Source organism: Xyrauchen texanus, chromosome 36 (genome assembly GCF_025860055.1).
Source record: "Xyrauchen texanus isolate HMW12.3.18 chromosome 36, RBS_HiC_50CHRs, whole genome shotgun sequence".
Taxonomy (NCBI): domain Eukaryota; kingdom Metazoa; phylum Chordata; class Actinopteri; order Cypriniformes; family Catostomidae; genus Xyrauchen; species Xyrauchen texanus.
Window position 1 is genome coordinate 28,169,894 of NC_068311.1, and position 21,868 is coordinate 28,191,761.

Here is a 21,868-nt window from a genome sequence, read left to right on the forward strand (position 1 = left end):
TTAAAGCCCTGTTGTAGTATTCGAGACCAGACTCGGACTCGGTCTCGATTCTTTTTTGAGTATATACAGTATATATATACCATGAGCCCTTAGACTTATCTGACAAACATATCTCTGACAATATCAGCGATTATTCAAAGTGTCCTGTATATCTGTCGGCAGTGTATAATCAGAACTAGTGATGCCCGATTAACGAATGAATCATTCTTGTGAGTCGGTTCTTTTCAGTGAATTGGCCAAAACGGGTAAGCAAATAAGTCTGAACTGATTTGTTATTCAGTTCGGTTTGTTCAGACTGTTATCTCACGGAATAATTTGCAGCAGTTTCTCAGCAAAACAGAATCTGGATATTTAAGAACAAAGAGAAAAAACACAATCGCTGGATGAAATGGGTATTTACCTACACTCTTTTAAAACAAAGGGCTACTTTTTGAGAGGTAACATTGAGAAACTTTAACTGGAACAGAATGGCAGATACATAGGGGTGGGCTCTACTGACTTTGGCCAGTAAGAAACACCCTAGCAACTGCATAGCAACACCCCAAACCACTCAGAACACCATAGCAACGGCTTAACAACACCCTGGCACCCAACTTCAATACCCAAGCATAATGGTAGCTAGTTTTACACAGGTAAGCCCACTCACATTTTCTTCAGAAAATGTACAAATCTGCTTTCTCTTTTATTCTACTATTCTTACGCAATACTCTACTGGAATTGAGTTGGTTGAATACCCATGAATACTGGACTTCCCACTGGCCCTAAGCAATAAGAGATTGTTTACACAGACAGTCCCACCCATCTTCTCATAACCAACTGCAAATTCAGATCTTTTCACTGGTTGTATGTTTCTAATGCACCAGAGGCAACACGCTTCCTCCAGAGATCTGAAGACTTCTCACATTATCTTTTCATTTCTGTGTGTCAATACAAATTAGCGTCAGGCAGAGTTTTACAAAGTTCCTTTGATTTAGTTTAATTAAAAAATAAATCTTACAGCATTAACCGTAATGCAAAAAGCCTTCGGTTAGTAATCCCAATCAAAATATGAATCATTCTAAATGGATGGAATTAGAGAAGCGGATAAAATAAAATGTAAATATTTTGAAATTTATTTTGAAATGTATATTTGTCAGGACTTTCATTGTTAAGATTACGCTTAAGATATATTTGAAGGGAAATAGTTCATCATTTACTCACCCTCATGCCATCCCAGTTGTCTATGAATTTCTTTCTTCTGCTGAACACAAACAAAGATTTTTAGAAGAATATTTCAGCTCTTGGTGCTTCCAATGCAAGTGAATGGTGACCAGACATTTGAAGCTCCATAAATCATAGAAAAGCAGCATGAAAGTAATCCTTACAACTCCAGTGGTTAAATCCATGTGTTCAGAAGTCCATATTTAAGTCCTTTTTTTACTTTAAATCTCCACTTTCACTTTTACATTCTTCTTCTTTTGTTTTTGGTGATTTGCATTCTTCATGCATATCACCACCTACTGGCAAAGAGGAGAATTTATAGTAAAAAAGGACATACATATTGATCTGTATCTTATCCACACCTATTATATCACTAAAGATGATATGGATTTCACCACTGGAGTCTTATGGATTACTTTTATGCTGCCTTTATTTCCTTTTTGGAGTTTAAAATTGTTCAGGCAAAAAGCTGAAATATTCTTCAAAAAAATATTCATTTTTGTTCAGTATAAGAAAGAAAGTCATACATGGATGGCAAAAGGGTGGGTAAATAATAATATAATTTTCCTTTTTGGGTGAAATTAGTTTTCATTGCATTAGTTAACACAACTTTAAACAAATCTAAGAACCTAAGAAACTTTTATTAATTATTGATAATCTATCTCTTGTAGACAGCTCAAGCATGAGAAATGTATAAGGGATCATCTCAGCCTGGTAAGACTTGTGTAGATGTGTAAATTAATGTGTAAACTATTTTCAATGCATCAAAACATTAAACCTGCTCTCTTGCATCCTGCCAAATTTTATAGCAGATTCTGTAGCCTTGACTCTAGTCTAAACCTCCATATGATGGAAGAGGCTCTCTCCACTCCTCATTTCTGAATCATTGACCCACAACATTATATTGTTCTTTTTAAAGTTCATTGATTTCAACATTTCACAGTGGAACATTGACCTTCATTTTCCATTTTCATGAATATTACCACTATGATATTAAAATGAACACATTCTTATAGGTCTAAATGACCTCAGATGGCAATAATATCAAATTAATAGATGCATTCACAGGGAAAATCATGGATTTTTTTTTATCATGGATATAAAATATGGAAGAAACATGGCTTGAATTTAATTTCTCTGAATGTCACCTCTACACTAAAAATAACCTCAGGTGACATCATCCCTGATGATGTAATGTCAACAAACTCTAAATCTACTGTAAAAATTATGATTTAAACAACTTTGCAGCTCAAAAAATACACAAGTTTTAACAGAAGAATGAATGTAAGTGCTTTTATACAGTGCATCCGGAAATTATTCACAGCGCTTCACTTTTTCCACATTTTGTTATGTTACAGCCTTATTCCAAAATTGATTAAATTCATTATTTTCCTCAAAATTCTACAAACAATATCCCATAATGTCAACGTGAAAGAAGTTTGTTTGAAATCTTTGCAAATTTATTAAAAATAAAATACGAAAAAATCACATGTACATAAGTATTCACAGCCTTTGCCATGACACTCAAAACTGAGCTCAGGTGCATCCTGTTTCCACTGATCATCCTCAAGGAGTCCACCTGTGGTAAATTCAGTTGATTGGACATGATTTGGAAAGGCACACACCTGTCTATAGAAGGTCCCACAGTTAACTAACAGTGCATGTCAGAGCACAAACCAAGCCATGAAGTCCAAGGAATTTTCTGTAGACCTCCCAGACAGGATTATATCGAGGCACAGATTTGGTGAAGGGTACAGAAACATTTCTGCAGCATTGAAGGTCCCAATGAGAACAGTGGCCTCCATCATCCATAAATGGAAGAAGTTTGGAACTCACCAGGACTCTTCCTAGAGCTGGCCGCCCGGCCAAACGGAGTGATCGGGGGAGAAGGGGCTTAGTCAGGGAGGTGACCAAGAACCCGATAGTCACTCTGACAGAGCTCCAGCGTATCTCTGTGGAGAGAGGAGAACCTTCCAGAAGAACAACCATCTTTGCAGCACTCCACTAATCAGGCCTGTATGGTAGAGTGGCCAGACGGAAGCCACTAATTGATAAAAGGCACATGACAGCCTGCCTGGAGTTATCCAAAAGGCACCTGAAGGACTCTCAGACCATGAGAAACAAAATCTGAACTCTTTGGCCTGAATGGCAAGTGTCATGTCTGGAGGAAACCAGGCACCGCTCATCACCTGGCCAATACCATCCCTATAGTGAAGCATGGTGGTGGCAGCATCATGCTGTGGGCATGTTTTTCAGCAGCAGGAACTGGGAGACTAGTCAGGATCGAGGGACAGATGAATGCACCAATGTACAGAAACATCCTTGATGAAAACCTGCTCCAGTGCGCTCTGGACCTCAAACTGGGTCGAAGGTTCATCTTCCAACAGGACAATGACCCTAAGCACATAGCCAAGATAACAAAGGAGTGGCTACGGGACAACTCTGTGAATGTCCTTGAGTGGCCCAGCCAGAGCCCAGACTTGAACCCGATTGAACATCTCTGGAGAGATCTGAAAATGGTTGTGCACCATACAACCTGATGGAGCTTAAGAGGTCCTGCAAAGAAGAATGGGAGAAACTTCCCAAAAATAGGTGTGCCAGACTTGTAGCATCATACACAAAAAGACTTGAGGCTGTAATTGCTGCCAAAGGTGCTTCAACAAAGTATTGAGCAAAGGCTGTGAATAGTTACGCACATGTGATTTTTTAAAAAAAAATTATTTTAATACATTTGCAAAGATTTCAAACAAACTTCTTTCATATTGTCATTATGGGGTATTGTTCGTAGAATTGAGGAAAATAATGAATTTAATCCATTTTGTAATAAGGCTGTAACATAACAATATATGTAAAAAGTGAAGTGCTGTGAATACTTTCTGGATGCACTGTACAATTATAAGCTTCACATTTCTGCCTTTAAACCCTCCAAAAATTTGCCTTGTTCACTTTTATTGAACCCATTCACTTCCATTGTAACTGTAACCTCAATTTTTGCTCTTTTTCTTTTTTTTAAAGAAAAGGAGGAACAAGTCGAAATTCATTTTTGTGGTAATCAACATTATGCCACAATTGCTGTCAGTTTAGCTTACATTTGTTTAAATTATAAATGCTTGTTATGAACCCTTTAACAAAATAATATAAAATATACTATTACTAAGCCTTAATTCATTTTTTTAAGATTATTTAGGTAGTAATGTTTATGTTTTACACACGTGTATTTTTTTAACATCACGGTTTTAGGATAAAATGTGTGTGTTTATATATATATATATATATTACACATGTGTGAAAATTGTAACTTTAAACCTTGATGTTTAAAAAAAAAAAAACATCCATTTGACATTTCATGCATTTTTTTATTACCATTTTAATCACTGTTTATCTTCTTTACATTTCCATTTTTTATGGTCCTGTGATGTAACAAATAAAAGTTTAAAAGTGCAAATAATTAATGTCATTTAAACGGCATGAATAGTTAAACAATAATGCAAAATGTTCTTTGAAATAGATGTGGTGTAACTTGTCACGCTGCAGATTAAAACTGCCAACTAGCTAATGGCCATTTACATGATTGATTATTATTATTTTTGAATCTATAAACTACACGCACATTTATTTCCATTCTATTGCATATTATTATATAGAGGTCTCTTTAAAACTTTTCTTAAGTGTTAAAAATTGTCCTAAGTTTGAACTTATTCAAGGGCAAAAGTTTGATAGCCCCTCTGTCCCTCCCTCTATCTGCATGACTCCGCCGTCCCTTTAAAGAAACACGTTGTCATTTCAAAATATATGCATTAAAAGACAACGCGATGAAGCCATATCCTGTGGTTTTTATATGGGCAGGGCATAAACAGATGACCCTGTGTCTCAAATGACACTGCGACATAAACCGCTACTCACATCTACCTAGTTAAGAGTGCCATTTACGCACGTTGAACGAGACAGTCGGTGCTTGATTGCTTTAGTCTGATGCAAACATGGCAGATTCAGAGGATAACGTTTCATTTCTTCATTTGAAATCCCTTCTGCAAATGGATCCTTACCTTAAACCATTTGAAAAGGACTTACACAGGAGGTAAAATGTGCTTTTATAAGTCATTTGCATCTTGTCGCTGGGTTATGCTACTGTGCTCGTCCCAAGCGCACAATGACACGCATGTCAGTATTACGCATCCGGCAATACTCGCTAAATATATGATATTAATTCAGTATATTGTCAGCGAAGAGATTGCTATATAGTCTACGCATTGGTATGTAAATGCTCTTGTGGCTTGACCTGCCATACAACACTCGCAGTATGTTAACATAGACATCTGATTGTTTGTATGGTCGGAGTATGTTGATGCATGAACTCGAGTTTGAACTCCACTACCACTAACAGCAGTGGAAACGTTTCATTATTATGTGGTAGTGTCTAGGATTATTATTACAGCAATTGCATTGCCATGCAGTGCATTGCATTGCATGCATGTTGTGTTAGTACAGGCCTGCTGATAATCACATCAACAATACTAAAAAAATTTTTTAAGCAAGATGTAATAATTTAGCTTCAGGTTCTTTTCATCCACGTGCATTTCAGCAATCTGCATGCTTCCTATGTTGCTTCACATGCCTTGGTGTGTTCTTGTGACGCACGCTTGTTTGTTTTTTATGCGAGTGGACGGGGTCACTGTCAGCCGTCACACCCCTGACCACGCCCACCTCTATAAATACTGACAACCAGCAGTTCTGTGAGAACATGATGAAAGCGTTTACCGCCACACCGTTATTTTTACTGTAGCGTCGATATATTTTAAAGGCAAGCTTTCCATATCAGTCAGTTGTCAAAAGTCAAAGCAGGAAATATGGAGTGTATTCGGACCCTGCACACACAGAACGTTCCCCTAACGTTAGCATTTGTTTCCTGTTTGGTTATTTTTTTGGGAACCAATTCCTAACGTTCTAGGAAGGTTCTTTTTAGGTTCTATTTTTTTGTAACCGTAAAGTAACGTTCCCAGAAGGTTGCAGGAAGGTTTTTGTGTTTCAACCTAAAAGGAACCTACACAGAACATTGCCTAATGCTTATTTTTATGTTTTATTTTTATAACCATAAACTTACCTCTCCAGAATGTTGCAGGGAAGTTTTTTTTGAGAACCTAATAAGAGCCTATACAGAACATTCTCTTATGTTTATTTTTTATTACATAAACTAACCTTCCCAGAACGTTGCAGGGAGGTTTTTTTTCCCTCCCCTTTTCTCCCTAATTTGGAATTCCCAATGCGTTCCAAGTCCTCGTGGTGGCGTAGTGACAATCCAGGTGGCGGAGGACAAATCTCAGTTGCCTCTGTGTCTGAGACGTCAATCCGTGCATCTTATCACGTGGCTGGTTGAGCGCGTTACCGCAGAGACATAGTGCGTGTGGAGGCCCACACTATTCTCCACGCACAACTCGCCACGTGCCCCACTGAGAGCGAGATCCACATTATAGTGACCACAAGGAGGATACCCCATGTGGCTCTACCCACCCTAGCAACTGGGACAATTTGATTGCTTAGAAGACCTGGCTAGAGTCCCTCAGCACATCCTGGATTCGAATTCATGACTCAGGGGTGGTAGTCAGCATCAATACTCGCTGAGCTACCCAGGCTCCCACAGAGAGGTTTTTTTGTGACAAACTAACGAGAACTTATACAGAACATTCTTGAATGGTTATTTTTTGTTGTTTATTTATTACCATAAACTAACCACAGAACGTTGCAGGGAGGCTTTTTGTGTCAGTCTAATAAGAACTTGTACAGAACATTCTCTGATGGTTATTTTTAGGTTTTCTTTTTATTACCATAAACTAACCTTCCCAGAATGTTGCAGGGAGGTTTTTTGTGTCAATCTAATAAGAACTTTTACAGAACATGTTCTAATGGTTATTTTCAGTTTTTTTAAATACCATAATCTAAACTTCCCAGAACATTGCACGGAGGCTTTTTTTTGTCAACCTAATGAGAACTTATACAGAATGTTGTCTAATAGTTATTTTTAGGATTTATTTTTATTACCATAAACTAACCTTCCCAGAATGTTTCTGGGAGTTTATGACAACCTAAAAATAACCTATACAGAACGATATCTAATGGTTATTTTTATTTTATATTTTTTTTTATTCACATTTTTAATTTTAATATAATTATGCTTTGTTTTACATTTTTCAGTGAGGTGTCATGTCAATGACTGAAATTAGTGCAGTACAGCAATTATTTAAATGTACAGATAAAGGTCACATTGTATGTAATTTGAACGCATTATAATAAAGAGATGTGAAAAGCAAACATAATATACGTGCCTTACCTTGCTCACTGCGCCTGATACGTGCATGCGCATTCAATTCACACGTGCTTTGAGCATGAATGCAGATTCATAGAGGAATAGTTTAAAAATTCTGGTGTACACTCACTGACTGACATTTGTTTATCAATTTCCTCAATAAATAATTATTTCTAGATGTGAGATTTAATATACAATATATGTTAATGATTTGGTAAAGAACATGATGTAGGAGTGTAACGTAGACGTTGTTTGATTATTTACTACAAATGAAGAGAAGCAGATGTATGTGCTAAACTGTACATTTCAGTTGTAAGAAATTAATCAAATGTTTAATTAAATGTTTATTCCATTTTTTTATGTCTGTCAATACATTTCTGATGTTAAAAACCCTTGACTATGTTGAAGTTAGGGCTGCAACTAATGATGATTTTGATAATCGATTAATCTAACGGTTATTAGAATGATTATTCGACTATTCAGGATTTTTGCAATGTTTACTCATTAGCTCTTAACCGATTATTCAGCTTGTACCCAGACATAAAAGGTTGTATTAAACATGCTTTCTAACAATAAAGACCCCTGTGGGGACCTGGGGTAGAATAGGTCCCTAGCACCCCTCTTGCTGTTCGTAAAAGTCGACGAATGGGGCGACTTGTTGCCCACAAGTTGTGACCCATGTCTGTGGAAGAAGAGATCCTGGCATTTGAGTAATGTGGATAGTTGTGACTCCCCCAGATCCAACACAATGCTTTGACTCTTTTTTCATATAGTCAGGTGGTTGGAAAGGCCCGAACCAATCAAGCTGCTAGTGCCCTGGGCAATTACTGGCATTTAAATCAGCCACAATGACATTTTCCCCTGAAAGCCATGGCATAGGTTCAATCAAACAATTTTAGCTTTTAGCTCTTATTGCAATTTTATATCTTTCTTGTATTCTTGGTGCATATCTGCTGGAGTTCCATGGCTCTGTGCATCCCTATTTTGGGCTCCGAGGCGAGTGTGGAGCAAGAATGATGAAATAAAACATAATAAATATGGCAAACAAACAAACTCCCAAAAGACAGATTCTAGAACAGAATTCGGATGATGACTTTGTTGCTAGATGTGTACTTGTTCCAAAAAATTTAAACTGGTAGAGATTTATAATTTTAGAATCTCAATTCACCTGACATGGCACTTACCAAACTCTCCCATTTTGCTATTCAAAAGGAATTGCAGGGATTGTAGGAACTGTCAAAGACATGAAAAAGTTGAGGTCAGGCCCGATTCTGGTTGAATGTTCAAAGAAAGTTCTTGTAGATAATCTAATGTGTGCAAATACTTTGGCTGGTGTTCCTATGAAGGCATCTTTACACCCATACCTAAACTCTAGCAAAGGCATAATAAGAACTAGAGAACTACAAGACATGGATAAGACTGAAATGGCCTCAGAACTAGCACAACAAGATGTTACAATTGTAAAGAGGATTACAATAAAAAAAAAAAGAGACCAAATGATAAAGACTGGAAGGTATATTATGACATTCAACAAACCTCAAATACCTGAATGGATCTGTTAAGTGTACTCGTGAGTCCCTGTTGACATATACATCCCTAACCACCTAAGATGCTTCAGTTGTCAGAGGTTTGGTCATAGCTCCACTGGATGCAAGAACAATCCTATCTGTTACAATTGCAGAGAGGACAGGCAGGAAGAAACCTGTTTAAAACCATCAAAATGCCGAAATTGCTCAGGGAATCCCCCGGCCTCATCAAAATAATGTCCTATATGGATTAAAGAAAAATAAATTCAAAGAGTAAAAGCAGAAGCTCGCAAAGAGGTGGAAAAGATCCCAAATTTTAAGTTTGAGTAATACTTTGCATCTGTAACATTACCAACCAAACACACAGTTGAGTGCCAGACAGATGTAACCTGGCTAACAAAAGACAAACCACAGTTAATCGGTAACAAAAACCTACCTTCGTTAAAAAAGAAAGCACAAAGAACTCAAACCTCTACTAGTCAAACACAAACCAGAGCTAGTGAAGTGGAACATTTCCAAATATCAAAAGAAAAGAGGCTAAAACAAAGCACAAAAGGCTAGTCAGGAGAACAGGCCATGGAAAGCTGACCATATAAAAGTATGTATAGCGGAGATCTTAGAACGCTGCAGTTGGAGTCCCTCTCCTAAGAGTAGGAATAGAGTCCAAGTTCCGGTGCTACCATCTTGACAAGTTACCGTATTATTCAATGGAATTGTCGAGGTGTCAAAGCAAATTTTGCAGAACTTCAAAAACTAGCCATGTTATTTAACCCTCTTGCATTTTGTCTCCAAGAAACACACTTATCACAAAATAGTCAAATATCCCTAAAAAGGTTTGTATGTTTTAATGTAAATGGACCAAACATTCAACGTCCTTCAGGAGGAGTAAGCATCTTAGTTCATCACAATGTAATTCACAGTCAAGAGTCACAATAGATGCTAATCTACATGGAATAGCTGTACGTATAACCCTCAATAGGGACATCGCATTGTGTTCCATTTACTTGCCTCCAGATACACCTGTTACACTTCAAGATCTAAACAAACTTACTGATCAGCTCCCAACCCCCTACATACTTGCAGGTGAATTCAATGGTCTCAGCCATTATGGGGAGGAAATCGCACAAATAGGAAGGGAAAAATACTTGAAGACTTGTGTATCCTCAATGATGGCTCAGACACCTACCTGCACCCTGACATGGAACATATTCAAAAATGTATTTAACAATATGCAAACCTGATCTCTTTCTTGATTTCTCATGGCCCCTAATCTTTACCATCTACAAGATCAAATATCCAACATAATATTCCAAGATGGCATCTCAAGAAAGCCAACTGGTACCTGTTCCAGACCCAATGTTACAATAAACTTAATCCAGCAACCCAAGACCCAGTTACAAGTTTCACAGACAAGCTGATCAAAATAGCAAATGATTCTGTCCCTAAGACATCACCAAATCCAAGTCGCAGGCATAACCCATTGATGACAACTGCAAAAAAGCTATTAAAGCTCGGAAAAAAGCAGAGAGATTCTTCAACAGACACACCAAAGAAGAAAATGTAGTAAGATTTAAGATATGCCAAGCATGAAGGATTATTAATTATGCAAAAATACAGAGTTGGAGGAAATATGTATCTAACCTAACAGCAAATACATAATCACAAAAAATCTGGAACCTGTTTTGAAAGATGAAAAACAAAGATGAAAAATCTCAAATTCTTTGCGATAGGACCACTAAAGCACTTGAATCCATGGAGACTAATCATCCCATAATCATACACATTTTGTCTAAAATACATCGATTACTGAAGAAGGATTTCAACAATATCCTCTGTTGTGTGCCGGTCTGGCAGGAAATGAAAAAGCAGATATGGCTGCAAAATAGGTATTAAACTTGGAGATCTCGGAATGTCTGATACAACCCTCTGACCTCAGGCCATTAATAAGTGGCAATCAGAATGGAACGAGTGCAACAGCAATAAATTATACAAAATAAACCCCAGGATCCAAAGAAATTACTTTAAAAATGTTAAATCTAGTCATGATCAAATAGTGTTTACCTGATGCCAAGACTAACACATGCGTTTTTACTGACTGGTGAAGATCCTCCCATATACATATATACCTTTCCAAACCCCTATGAACATCAAGCACATTTTACTAATCTGTAAAACTTTTGGAACTATCAGACAACGCTTTTATACAGAGACTTATTTAATTTTTTTTTTTTTTTAAGTACATCTGAACAGGTTTTACAGTTTTTAACAGTTTGTGTAAATTTTAAGTAGTCTTATTTAATATGTGATGATATTGATGAACCTTTGTTTGCCATGTGAATAGCCTGGTTACTTAAATGGCATTAAAGCTAAATAAATAAACTAACAATAAGAGGACAAAATCATCTTTTAAAATGACATTCACTGAACTAATGAGGGAAAAGTTTCATTCAGTAAAAATATTTAGACTTGCTCACAGTGGTGACTCAGGGTTACTGACCAGAAGGTCGTGGGTTCAAGCCCCAGCACTGTTGGGCCCTTGAGCAAGGCACTTAACTCCAGGTTGCTCTGGGGGGGATTGTCCCTGTAATAACTGCACTAGAAGTCGCTTTGGATAAAAGCGTCTGCCAAATGCATAAATGTAAATGTAAAGATGCTTGACACACTAGATTTGCCTCAGCTCCACTTATTCCACAACGAGAATGTTTCTGTAATTACTTATTTGGTATCTTTGTATAATTCCTTCATACTTTGCGATCTACATCACCTGAAGCTGTGAAAGTTTAGAGTGCATCTGGACTGTGAGCTGTGCAATTCTTCCTCAGTCAGCAGAGAGCTGCAGTGCTGCTCTCATGTGTCATTATTACAGATAAATGTCAATGAAAATTATTTGACAATTAAATTTTTTGTCGACAATTTTTTTTATTGTCAACAATGTCGATAACATCGACTAAACGTTTCAGTCCTTTTTAAAGTCATTGGTTATTTGCTTCAATATCTGGATATTAATGTCCGTTGTTGAGAACCTGTTACGCTGTTATTTTTTGCACCATCTGTCATGTCCTGTCATGTCTTGTCATGGTATGTCTCGTTTCTGTTCTTTCCCTCTACTCTGTCGCCCTCTGCTGATCGTTATATGTTACTTTCCCTTTCCTTTCTCTCCTCCTCCAGCTGTTCCTCATCTCCCCTGAATTCCTCGTTAATTCTCTTCCCACCTGTTCCCTCTTTCCTCTGATTAGCTCTCTACTTCTCTCCCTGCTCTCGCTGCATTCTTTGTCGGATTCTCACTAGAGTTTCTCTCACAAGAAGCAAACTACAGTCTTGTTTGTCTCTGTCCAGAGTCCTGTCCTGTTGGCATCCGCCGTTCATCACTATCTGTTCTCTGCTAACCATCTCCACTATTTCTGCCCAGTTCTTCTGACGCTACGAGAGAGTTGGTATCCGCTATCTAGCCACGACTCCGGTCGGCCCTTGGGGAGACCCGCGACCTGTAGCCGCTTCACTGCATACCCTGACTGTTGCCCAAGGACTCGCTCTGAATCTACCTAAGGAAGCACTTGTTTTGTTCTGTTTATTATCACCCCCTCTGCTGGTTGTTTGTTTGCATACCTCTCAAGGAGAAGACTTTGTGTTCTTCATTACTGCTTCCTGAACAATCATTAAAAGACTCTGTTTTTGGTTACATCGCTTTTGGGTCCTCACTTACCTTCATAACACCATCAGTGGAAGCAACCGTTATAATCTTGGATCAGGAGCTGTGTAGCATATTCAGACAGGAAATGTCTGACTTTCCTGAAATTGTAAAGTGTGAACATGCTAGACCGGATTGTTGACGAGATGTGTTCAGTGAAGTTAAACTGGTCATCTTCTATCACTCCAAGGTACCAGGCTAACCTGGTTGGTGTTAACGTAGTTGAACCAAGAGGTTGTGGTCAATATAGTAGTTGACTGGGATCACGAGGAGTTCTCTCTTGGCAAGGTTGAGCTGAAGGTGATGTTCCTTCATCCAGGCCGAGATTCCAGAGAGGAAGGTAGAGATATCATCTGTGTAGCAGTGGTAGGAAAAATCATGTGCCTTAATGATATGTCCAGGTGTTGAGGTGTAGATCAAGAAAATGAGGGGTCCAAGTGCTGATCCCTGAGGAACACCAGGGGTCAGCTGGTGTAACTTGGACACCCCTCCTCTCCAGGTGACCTTGAAGGATCTGCCTGTGAGTTATGATTCAGATTGTCCAAGTGCAGTTCATGTGATGCCCAGGTCAGTGAGAGTGGACAGGAGAATCTGATGTTTCACTGTTTCGTGTGATTTCACCATATACACTATTGCTAGTTCGATTTGGTTTGAATTTTTGGAGATCATAAATGAATAAACAGAACTATCCTAGTGGGGCAAAGTAGAAAAAGGAAGGAGTCTAAAAAGTTTCTCAGCAGATTAGCTAAAGCCCTTTTCCACCAGTAGGCCAAATGGTTCGGAGCACAGTGAGAAATGGTTTCAGTAACATTTCCACTTGAGCATAAATTGGCACGGAACAGTTACTAACCAATCACAATTTTGGTGGCTCATGATTGTCAATTTGCTAATGCCAAGGTATCTTATTTTTTTTTAGGTAGCTGGGAAAGTTCACTATGGTGAGGTAAACAAAAATGACCAGAAAATAGGTATAAATAATAGGACAATAAATGTTTGTTGTATCTTTGTGATTTTATGTTGATGGTTTATCTAGTATAGTACACTGAACAAAAATTGGAAAAAAGCCTAGGAAACAATTTCTACACAGAATTTACTATAAAATTTAACAGACCATATTTTCAAGTAAAGGCTACACACAATTCTTCATGGCTTTCATTAGAACTTCTCAACCAGTGGTGTCAAAACTGCCGGTATTTCAGTACCAAGTCGAAAATTTTTAACGATACCATTGTTACTGTAGTACCGAGCACTGACACATGACAGATTTTACATTTTCACAAGCTTTATTAGTTACTCCTTTTACACTGAAATGGACAATTAATCAAATTAAAGTTGTGACATGTTCTAGTGTGATTTATTAAACTGCTAAAAGCTGCAATTTTGGAGTGGATGAGCTGCATAATAAATCTGACCGCTCATCCACTAGAAACTCCACAGACATTGAGAATAATTCACGTTGTATCCGATGACAAAGCAGAGCACTAATGCCACTTTTCCACTGCACGTAATGGTTCGACTCGCCTCAACTCTACTCGCTCTACTTTTCTGAGCTTGCATTTACACTGCAGTTTAGTGCCACCTTAGCGTGGGTGGGATTATAGGCTGATCGTCATTAGTTAACGTAACAACATGTATTGTCCTCCATCGTGGATCAATGCCAGCCCAGGGCACTCTCCCTCCCATTGCTCACCTGTCTAGATAGTGCCTATTTGGTCAAACCACTTCCACTTTTCCTTGTTAGTTCTGTAGTCACTTTTAATAAAAAAATTTTTTTACTTTTCCCTACAGTATTGGTAGGTCCGGTGGTAGCCGTGTGCGGTCAACAGCTTATACACTTCCTGAGAGACTTTATCGTTTCGCTCATCGCTAACGAGTGGACCATCTGCACCTCGTTTATTGACCATGGTGTGGTTTTGCGCACAGCCATTTCTTTTTTTCCCAATTCGAAAGTGGCGTGAACAAATGATACTGCTATCGCTGTTGCTAACTTTAAAACTAGCGGGTTGATGTCGCATGTCGGAAATCCAGTGACGTGGGTAGTGACTATTCTCTCTGACCAATCAGTGATCTGCAGGATTTTGACGTCACATTTAGTATCGACTCGGCTCGCTTGGAACCTCGACCGAGGTGGTACTAAAGGTCCCAGGTCCATAGTGGAAAACCCCCAAAAGAGTTGTACTGTGCGGTCGAACACTGTAAAACACGTATTATCTGTAGACTATATATCTATATAAAGAAATGACAGCATTTTTGCTTTAATCTCAACTTAACTTTATTTATATAACATTTAAAACATGAAATTGACCAAATTGCTTCACAGTAATAAAATTTAATAAAAAAAATCTGTGCCCTACATTTCATTTGTCAGACTCAGTGTAAACAGATGAGATTTCAAACGTCACTTAAAAGTCTTCAATGATCACAAGGTGCGTTCCAGTCCTACAGACTGAGCCATGTCCGAACTGTCTATCCGGAAAAGTGAAGCTTCTGGCATCATTTAATGAAGATTTTCGCAGTCTACTGACAAAATGCGCAGTAGAAAACCAGTGCACAATGCTGTATCCCACAATGCAACATGATCGACCAAAAGTAAGATCAGCTGGGATTTTTATTGCCTTACACAAAATATAATTAGAAAATGACAGCATAAAAGCACTTATTAATACATAAAGACCTTCAGAAAAGTGATGGATGAGTTAGAGGTGACCACCTTTAATATATAATTAAAATGTCACTCATAATCATAGTCTTAATTTAACATATTTATATTATGAGTATATAAGCACTGACATGAAATTGGTACTCCAGATTATCTGATTGCTTATGCCTGGAGACTCTGGGTGCTCTGTACCAATTAGATGGCACTTAATTTCAAACCAGAGAGTGCTGCTGTCAACAACTGGACCGTTCACCACTCATCATTTTGATGCATAATATACACGGTCCTATGGCACTGACTTTACATTTGATTACAATGGTAACAATGTCTAATTGTATTGTTGCACACATTATGTGTGCGTGGCACTGTTTGCATATTTATGACTCAACATTCTTTGTTCATTAGTGTCACAGAGACCACTGACAAGTGAAATAGAGTTCTTCATTATCATTTTAATTAACACCGAAGTCTTGAGGGGTAGCCATCGAGGTATCTCGATACATGTACATGGTGTCTAATTTTACCCTTCTCTGTGGACCTGGTTTTCAAAAGTGGAATAATAGCGTGTGAAATGTGTGTCACATGTTGACTGAGGAGAAACCACATGGGATATAAGAAACTCAAATTACAAAGGAAGACTATACTAAAACTCTTTAAAACGAAGGTTAATAACATTTAACATTTCTGTGCTACTTTCCTTTGCTCTGGATGAGAGAGCCCTTAGGAATGAAAAATCACAAATGAAATCTCTTCATTATCTAAATTGTTTCTCATAGACTGCAATGAGATCAGATCAGAAGCAAATGGAGAATTTTTCTTCAGATGCTTCCACGATAAATTTATCTGAGCTAAATAGCTATCCAAATGATGTACTCTATACACATTATATGCTATACTCTGTCTATGTCAACAATTATCTTATGTAATTTTTTATACTACTTAGTACTTCAGGAGAGGCATCTGAGGCATCTGAGACAAAGTTGTGCGTGTGTATATATATTAGGGCGGTGAAATGATTAAAAAATGTAATCGGGATTAATCGCACCATTTCTGTAGTTAATCGCGATTAATCGCATTATCTTAATAAACATGAGTGGACAAAATATGCTTCATCCAGATGTGTTTTTCAGTCATCCACACAATTGACAAATTGTAAACTGTGCAAAATGCATAAAAAACTCCTTTTAGAACACGGTCACAATTGTAACCGAAGGGATTTGAACACATACGATCACCTCACGCTTGCACTTTCACTTCGCGCTGCACCGTGCATCGCAACTTTTGCCTCGCGCTCACACCGTGCCACGCAGTGCAACACTGGTGTTCAAATGGCAGCTGTCTTGCCGCTGCAATTATGTTACAGTGTTAGGAGCTCTATCTGTGCTTTACAGGCATGTTCTACTGCTGTGCTACACTGATAAAATGCTTGGCGCAGGTCTCAGCATAATATATCCCACCATCTGTTTTCCCGATGGTCAATGCATGTGACATTAGCGGCGTTTGTGCGAATTGAAATGGTCAACATAGAATGTCCAGACTGGTTTGAGCTGACAGAAAGGCTACGATAACTCAGATAACCACTCTGTACAATTTTAGTGATGGAATGCATGTCAGAATGCACAACATGTCGAACCTTGAGACAGATGGGCTACAACAGCAGAAGACCATGTCGGGTTCCACTTATGTAAGCATTGAACAGGAAACCGAGGCTACAGAGGGCCTACCATCTGTGTACCTCAGCTGAGTTTTAGCAGACCAGGCCATGTTTTCCAGTCTTTAAATGTCCAGTTTTGGTGAGCCTCAGCTTTTTGTTCTTAATGATTTAAATAAATTTGCAGCTCAAATAATACACAAGTTTTAACAGAAGAATTAATGTAAGTGCTTTTATAGAATAATAAGCTTCATTTAAAGCCTTTTAAAGGAATAGTTCACCAAAAATGAAAATTCTCTCATTATTCACTTACACTGATGCCATCCCAGATGTGCATGTCTGTCTTTCTTCAGCAGAACACAAATTAAGATTTTTAGAAGAAGATAAAGGTCTGTCAGGTCCTTATAATGGAAATAAACAGGTGTCAGAACTTTGATGGTCAAAACGGCATATTTATTTAGCATAAAAGGAACAAACATTATGCGAGAGTTCGGCCATTTCAAACTGCCTCAGAGCCCTGGATGGAAGCACCGATTTAAAAAGTTTCGATTAGCTTCAGAAGACATACAGTACATTGATCAACTGGAGTCACATGGATTACTTTTATGCTGCCCTAATGTGACTTTTGAACCGGCTGGCACCTGTGTACTCCTATTATAAGGACCTGACAGAGCTCTATCTTCTGAAAACCTTCATTTGTGTTCTGCTGAATAAAGACAGTCATACACATCTGGGATGGCTTCAGGGTAAGTGAATAATGAGAGAATTTTCATTTTTGGGTGAACTATTACTTAAAACCCTCCAAAAATTTTCCCCATTCAATTCCTTTGTAAGTTCCTTACTGTGACCTCGATTTTTGCCCTTTTAAAGAAAAGGAGGGCTGAGTTAAATTATTTATTTTTGGGAATCAACATTATTCCACAAATACTGTTGATTGAGTTTGTTTGTTCCCGGAAACCTCGGCTCATCATCAACTTGAGCCAGCACAATCGTGCACATGATGGAGAACACAAAACAACATTTTGTGCCATTATGCGCACCAGAGCGAGCGACTCATGCGCCTGTGTGTTGAATGCTGTATTTCAGCAGATGTGACTGGAGAATGCGACTATCTGCTGCTCGGAAACGGCTTATTTTGAGGAACGGCGTGCAAGGTTGCGAGCAATCCATTTGCTGCCCTGCTTACATTGCACGCTCACTCATGCACCTATCTAAAATGCACCTCAACCCATGTACAATGTTCCACAATGTTCCACTGGCACCCGTGGCGCATGTGTGTGTTTCCGTGCAACTGAATATGTCATCATACTAAAATCAGCAAAAATGCATGCACAAGTCATTTTACTTCCTGAACAAGTGTGAACCCTAGTGCAGCTTGCGTTCTCACTCGTGCGAACCGTTCCACAGTTCCATTGCAACTGAGCTCAGACCACTTCCCACAGGAAGTCTTGGGTTCCATACCATGGTCTGTTTCCCAGTTAGCACGTTATCCATTTTTCATGCAGACTGTGCTCTGTTTCAGAATACATGCCAGTGTTAAAGGTCCCTTAGATATTGTTTAATACCTTTTAATAGTTATATTACTAAAATCAAAAGTGTTTTTCCTAGTTTTTGGAATCGCACTGCCACTGATTGCACCCCATGTTACTGATGTAACAAGGCATTAACCAGACTAACAAGTCGACCAAGGCCACATCTACACTAATAGGTTTTCGTTTGAAAACGCATCTTTTTCTCTACGTTTTGGCCTTCTGTCCACACTGAGATGGCAAAACAGAGCTTTTCGAAAATGCTCTCCAAAGTGGATACATTTGGAAAACGCAGTCTTGGCATTGTGGTGTGGAGATATCTGAAAAAAGTGACATACCTGTATTTGTTGCCATGTGATCCATTCAATCTAAAACATTCAAGATGGTGGCATATATGTAGCACCGTTGTTTTGCCTGCTCTTCGATAGCGTTGTTAAAGATAAATGTTACGTTGTACAATCTTCACATTGCATTTGTTCAAAGGTGACTGGAAGTTTACTCGGAATTGCTGTCAGGCGACGGAACATGAGGACAATTGTGTTTCAGACATTACATGGACTGCGTAGTAAAGGATTTAAGAGTTTTCATACATTTAGTGCCTTTTTTAACCTAAGTGGCTTTACAAAGCGCTTTAAACTGTATCTCACTCACCCATTCACACACACACACTCACACACCATTTCTTTGTGTATGAAAACAGCAGTGTGGACATGAGTTTAGTAACTGACCAATATATATCTTTGTTAAAAAATGTAATAATGATTTTGCCATCACTACCTCTATTTTTCCTGTTTTGACCCCACTCTAAAAAGCTATGGATTACTCTGTAAATATTGATCTCTTAAATTATTATTAAAGCCAAAATATTAGTGTGTGTGTGTGTGTGTGTGTGTTTTACATTAATGACAAAATGACAGAAATGTCTGCCGAACTGTATTAGATACAATTTAAATAAAAAATTCTAACATTTCTAATAATGTATGAAAATGTGTTAATTTAAACATGTATCAAATGAATGAATAATTCATTCAAAATAATAGCTCCTCAAATAATAGCATACTGTATATTTATATAAACTGAAGTATTAGCTACGTGTAAAGGGGGTTCAGGGGAAAAGGAGGAGGCGAGAACCGGCTTGACAATATAAATGATATTTTAATGTAAAACTGAAACCAAAAGACACAAACACACACAGGAAGGACAGCTGCCTGTAAACTATCTCTCTCTGCCGCACCACCATCCGCAGTCGGCCTTTATCCCACTCGGAGGCTTGATTAGCCTGATAAGGGACCGGGTGTGTAGAATCACGACCCAGCCCCGCCCTCCGCCCTGTCACACTACTTTTTAGAAGTTACTGTATTCTGAATTCTTCATGCTTTAAAATCTAGTATTCGTTTACCATATTTAAGGTAGTTTAGGATATAATATAATAATTTATATTATAAATAATAATTTCACAGCATGGAATAACCCGAATGCAACCTCTTCGCACTAACAATTTCATTTTGGATGAGAGAATATGAAGTGAGGAGTGAATTTTAAGTCTTGAAAATATAATAAAATTAGTTTGTGGTGAATACCTTTTTATTGACCTTAGACTGCAAAAGGTCATACTCTGATAAACAATCGCTTTAATAGGTTGAACTGGAGACTGGTGTGCATCGTTTAAACAGAGGCTAATCATTTACACATTGCCCTGAATATCAGTAATCAGCATGGGCAAACATAGCCAACGGACTGCCAAACTAAACCAAATCACGCAGAAGCTGTTTCATCCGATCCCTCTTCAATATTTAATTGAGCAAATTTCCCCTGCTAGCTGAAGTAATAAGATGATGCAAACTTTTAAGAGGTGAAAGTTTATGAAATACCAGAACTCTGGTGTGCAGTGGGTTTTAGACAACAAAATGTTTGGAGGTTTTGTGCCAAGAAAGGACACAAAATGTACACTTTGCACTAGGGATGGCATAGGATGGAATTAGTCCAACAAGCAAACAGTCATTTACTGATTATTGAGGTCGGTTAGTCGGTTTATCTTAATAGCTTTAATTTTTAAGACATTGTGTCAACAATGCTGAGATTAGGCCTGTGATGGTATCAAATTTTCACATCACGATAATTGCTAAAGCATTTATCACGGTATACGTTATCACAGTATTGGGTTACATTCCAAAAACGGGTTGAAAGATAAACAACTTTTATGTTGTTCTCTTAATAACTAGTTTAATTACTTTTTGCAATACCAAATTGGCCTTTTATAATTAGCATATAACAAAAAACTTTGAAAAGAACCCTGAGCATTTAAAAAACGAATGCATTTTTTTTTCTGGATAGCAAGTCTGTTGCTAATAGCTAGGTGCGAGCTACAATTGTAACAACTGCATGTTCACTCACTGAATGGCAATGTACAATTGCATTGCTTTCCAACTAGAACTTCCTTTCCTCCGCAAATCTGCCACTCATTTTCACATTCAAATCAGCTTATGATTCGCCACAAATGTTTGCCAGAAATGATCAGGTAGCTCTTTGGCGGTAGTGGGAAACCTCTGGCAAACCATTGGCAACAATGGGCAGTTTGTCTCTCTCGATTTCCGTAAGGGTTCATTTTGAAATCATCATTGTGCCACGTTTTTATTTATTTATTCATTAATTGAGCAAATTTATTGTGTGACATTGTGCCCATTATTAATTACAGGACTTGGCATTAGCTGAGTACAACTGTATTTTAGTTGTAACTACAAGACTCAAACGTATCTGTGTAGCTAGCTGAGTTTTCCTAAACTACTCTTCCGCCACTTGAAAGCAAGCTACACATTATCTGCAAATGGCAACAATAGTTCACTTTCTTAGTTGTCTTAGCTGTCACTTAGCTGGTTGTCTCTCGCATTTTTCAAAAACACTTTGGAAAAATGAGCAGGACTGTAACAACTTGCCTTTATCTAGCAGAATTGCATGGGATGATTGTCCCGCAGATGAGCGAACATGTTGGAGGTGTTCCCATGTTTCGCTGTTACTTTTCTGCCACGTTTTACACAAAATGAAACATCTTCGACCAACAATCCCCTTATGAAAATCGAGAGTTCAGGGCAAATTTGCAACTAATAATCATGCAAATTAACTTTGCGGCAAACTTGCGTCAAATTGTCCATTGTTGCCAAAGGTTTGCTGGAGGTCTTTCAGCATTTTTATGGAACCAAAAATACTTCCACACTTTAACTCTTTTAGACGGCGGATAAATGGTCAGCTGCGTTCCTTCTTTAGGAATGCTTCCCGTCCACATTGGTTTTCTTTACATCAGTGCGCACGAGTGATTT

At 38.1% G+C, this 21,868-nt stretch overlaps 1 protein-coding gene across 1 annotated transcript in view; it reads left to right on the forward strand.

Annotated features, from left to right (window-relative positions):
• Nucleotides 1-5,100: 5,100 nt before the first annotated feature.
• LOC127630272 (1,4-alpha-glucan-branching enzyme-like) overlaps nt 5,101-21,868 on the forward strand; it is a 234,992-nt gene continuing 218,224 nt past the window's right edge. The window contains exon 1 of the mRNA XM_052107764.1: nt 5,101-5,278. Within this exon, the coding sequence (XP_051963724.1) occupies nt 5,181-5,278 (98 nt within the window). The 5' untranslated portion in view covers nt 5,101-5,180. The remainder of the gene's footprint in view (nt 5,279-21,868) is intronic.